At 37.9% G+C, this 3,113-nt stretch overlaps 1 protein-coding gene across 2 annotated transcripts; it reads left to right on the plus strand.

The window, feature by feature from the left end:
* Positions 1 to 609: 609 nt before the first annotated feature.
* LOC138852245 (neuropeptide-like protein 31) lies at positions 610 to 2,101 on the plus strand. 2 transcript variants are annotated; one of them, XM_070081992.1, is made up of 5 exons: positions 625 to 915; positions 1,055 to 1,190; positions 1,433 to 1,456; positions 1,776 to 1,832; positions 1,965 to 2,101. In XM_070081992.1, exons 1-5 carry the CDS (start codon positions 778 to 780, stop codon positions 1,976 to 1,978), a joined length of 369 nt encoding a protein of 122 aa, XP_069938093.1. In that variant the 5' UTR covers positions 625 to 777; the 3' UTR covers positions 1,979 to 2,101. The 2 variants fall into 2 exon arrangements, with proteins under 2 accessions (XP_069938094.1, XP_069938093.1); XM_070081993.1 differs by lacking the exon at positions 1,433 to 1,456 and having other exon boundaries at positions 610 to 915.
* Positions 2,102 to 3,113: the final 1,012 nt, after the last annotated feature.

Below are 3,113 nucleotides of genomic sequence, written 5' to 3' on the forward strand. Positions count from 1 at the left end.
TAGTATCTGAGCGTCCCACATGACTGCAAGAGTTTGTAAGCTGAATCACCACTTGTATCTTCCCTGACACATTGTATCTTGGCTTCAAGAAGAATCTGATCAATTTTAATTTGGAAAGTGGATGATAAACTTTGTTTAAACTGTTTGGCAAACCATGCCTCGGGCGCGCTAGCCACTGGTATGGTTTGTTTGCAATCGTGTCATTACGATTTCGTGAGTCATGTTAACTGTTAAGCCATAATGAATGCCAGATTTTAAATTTAGTGTTGCCTCTTCGATTAAAAACATACATACAAGACGAACGTAACTTTGAAAAAATACAAACCCATATTTAAAAAAAAATAAAACAGGAAATATGAGTTATATATCATATATTTATTTCATTATTTACACCATTTTCCTGTGTCGCAATGCACTCCACTTGTTCAAAATACAAAATAATAAATAAATTAGTCCTTGCCTAGATCATCACCTTGCATTCATGATCATACATTGTATATTATTTAGCAACCTCTAGTGATCAGATATACTGCTGAATAATACTTACATGGAAAGCTTTGTTATATCTCATGTATTACGCTTCAGTATACAGTCATCTCTTCTAGTTCCCCAACAGCAACCCAACTTTCCCTCCTCCATTACCACCTCCTATTCAACCTTGTGCTCCTCTCACCAATATTTTGGTCAATACACATTTGCAATTTCCCCTCACCCTCCCTCTCTTTCCACAACCCTTCTACTGTACTCACAGTTCCCTGTTACTCATATCACAGTTAAATGGTGACTCAATCTGTTTGTCACTGTGACCTTATTCAGTTGTTTTCCCTGAGTAATTTCCTTGGACAGCTGAGTATAAATAACCCAGAAGCTGAGGACGGTGGTCAGTTGTCTCAGAGCACTTCAACAGTCAACATGGTAATTAAACCGTTTTCTCATCTTACAGTGATATAACTCTAGTTATATATTATCAAGAATTATATACAATATTAATGCCAAATACAAATTGTAATATATATATATATATATATATATAATGATAACTTCTTGTCTTCAGATTGGTAAAGTTTGCACCCTGATTGTCCTGTGTGTGATGATTGTGATGGCCAGCGCCGGCCGGTTTGGTGGAGGCTACAGTGGTGGTCGTGGTGGTTTTGGTGGAGGTGGCATCGGTGGAGGTGGCTTCGGTGGAGGTATGATAGTAACAATCGAATATTTTGAATGAAAAATATAATATTATTATATATTATTAGTACCAGTAACGTCTTTCTCACTAACACGAATTCAGTCAATTGATCATTCGAGAAAATGACAATGAAATTAGTTTTAATTGTTAAAACGCGAATAAAATTATTTTTGAGAATAATAGATTCATGACACTGTACAACATATATTTACTTACGAACGAAACTGTCAAATTTTTTCTGTTTGACAGGAGGAGGAGGTTTTGGTGGTTACGGTAAGTTTTGTATTTTTGGCCGTAAGATCGAAGGCATGAATGAGAAAGGAAAATATTAGGTGGGGAAATAGTTGACAAAAAAAAAGAATTGTGAGTAAACTATAACAGACAAGAAAGATTAGGTTGTTTGACTGTTTTGAATGGGTTATAAGAGTTTTGTCACATTTTGTTAAAAAATATAACTTTAATTGATAATTAAATAAGTTAAATTCCTCTATAAATCAGATAAATTGCACTTTGCTTTTGAAAAGAAAATAGTATGAATATCGCATTCCGTTTTGAAAGCCGAATATTTTCAAAGTTATATAACCCTCCACAGGAGGTAGCAGAGGCTTCGGTGGTGGATTTGGAGGTGGATCTGGACGCAGATATGGTGGTGAGTATATTTGTTCATGTTCTTATTAAGTAAAAAAATACAATATCCCTAAAAAAATAAAAGTCAACAATTTAATTTGGTTAAGAGTTAATTATCTTACCATAAAGCTGACTCTAAACTTTTTCTCTACAGGATACGGCAAATAAACAAGAGTCTTCGCTTAATCAGCAATCAACAAGAATATTTTCCAAATTCTTTCTCCAACAATATAATGTAATTAAGAACATTTATTGTATTGAACTTTAAATGCTATGAAATAAAATTTATTCCCTGCATTACATATTTGTTTCACCCTGTAAATATATATGTCTCCAAACTTATTATGTAATAAATGTGCAAGCAGCAACAGCAGCAGCTGCTAATTAGGCAATAAGGTTTATTATATCTAGTTTTATCACGCAAAAATGGTTATAACTATGACCATAATTTTTAAAGGGGTGGACCGGTAAGGCAGCGGAAGGCTGGTTTACCGGTCCAATTGCTTCTTGTACAAAATATTTTTGTAACAAAAACTATGTAGAATCATTCGTAATATATCGAAGTTGAATAATATTCCAAGACAGGTTTTCTTAATACACAAACATCAGCACTAAATTAATGCTTTTTCAGAATTCCAATAATATTTAATTCCGTCATTAGCTGCCTGACTGCGGTGGAGTGCGGTTGTGCACAGCACCCCTCTGCTGTTTTGTCAGGAGAGCTCTCATAGCAACAATATGGCGCTGAGTATCCGACGTAGGGTGAACACTGTCGGCGTTGAGCTGCTTCGTGGGGCGATTTCCCCCTCTACGGCGCAGGTGTTACTTCCGGCAATCATCAGGGAAACGTACGGAGTGCAGGATGATGAGGTTTATGGTGTGGCCCTGAATGGGGCCTATCGTCTATTCGTCAAGTTAAATTCGACGGCTGTGTACGAGTCGTTAGTGACGAAATTTGAGCATGTGAGTATTGATGTAACTCCAGCTGTCAAAGTGCGACTCATAGACGTCTCTCGCCACTATACGTGGGTGAAGTTGCGAAATGTCCCCTTCGAGGCTGACGAGGAGGACTTACGGAAGGTGTTTGCAGCTTATGGTACCGTGCATCTGGCAACCCAAGGCAAGTGGGCGGCAGGTGCGTACATGGGACGTCCGGAGGGTACATTCTCCCTCAAAATGACACTGAGGCACCCGATCCCGTCATACGTCGTGATGCCGGAGTTTAGGACCCAAATTCTAGTGGCGTATGCTGGGCAGCGACGGACATGCAGGTTGTGTGGGGAGTATGACCATATGGCGGCGA

Source organism: Cherax quadricarinatus, unplaced genomic scaffold, assembly GCF_038502225.1.
Source record: "Cherax quadricarinatus isolate ZL_2023a unplaced genomic scaffold, ASM3850222v1 Contig5790, whole genome shotgun sequence".
Lineage (NCBI taxonomy): Eukaryota > Metazoa > Arthropoda > Malacostraca > Decapoda > Parastacidae > Cherax > Cherax quadricarinatus.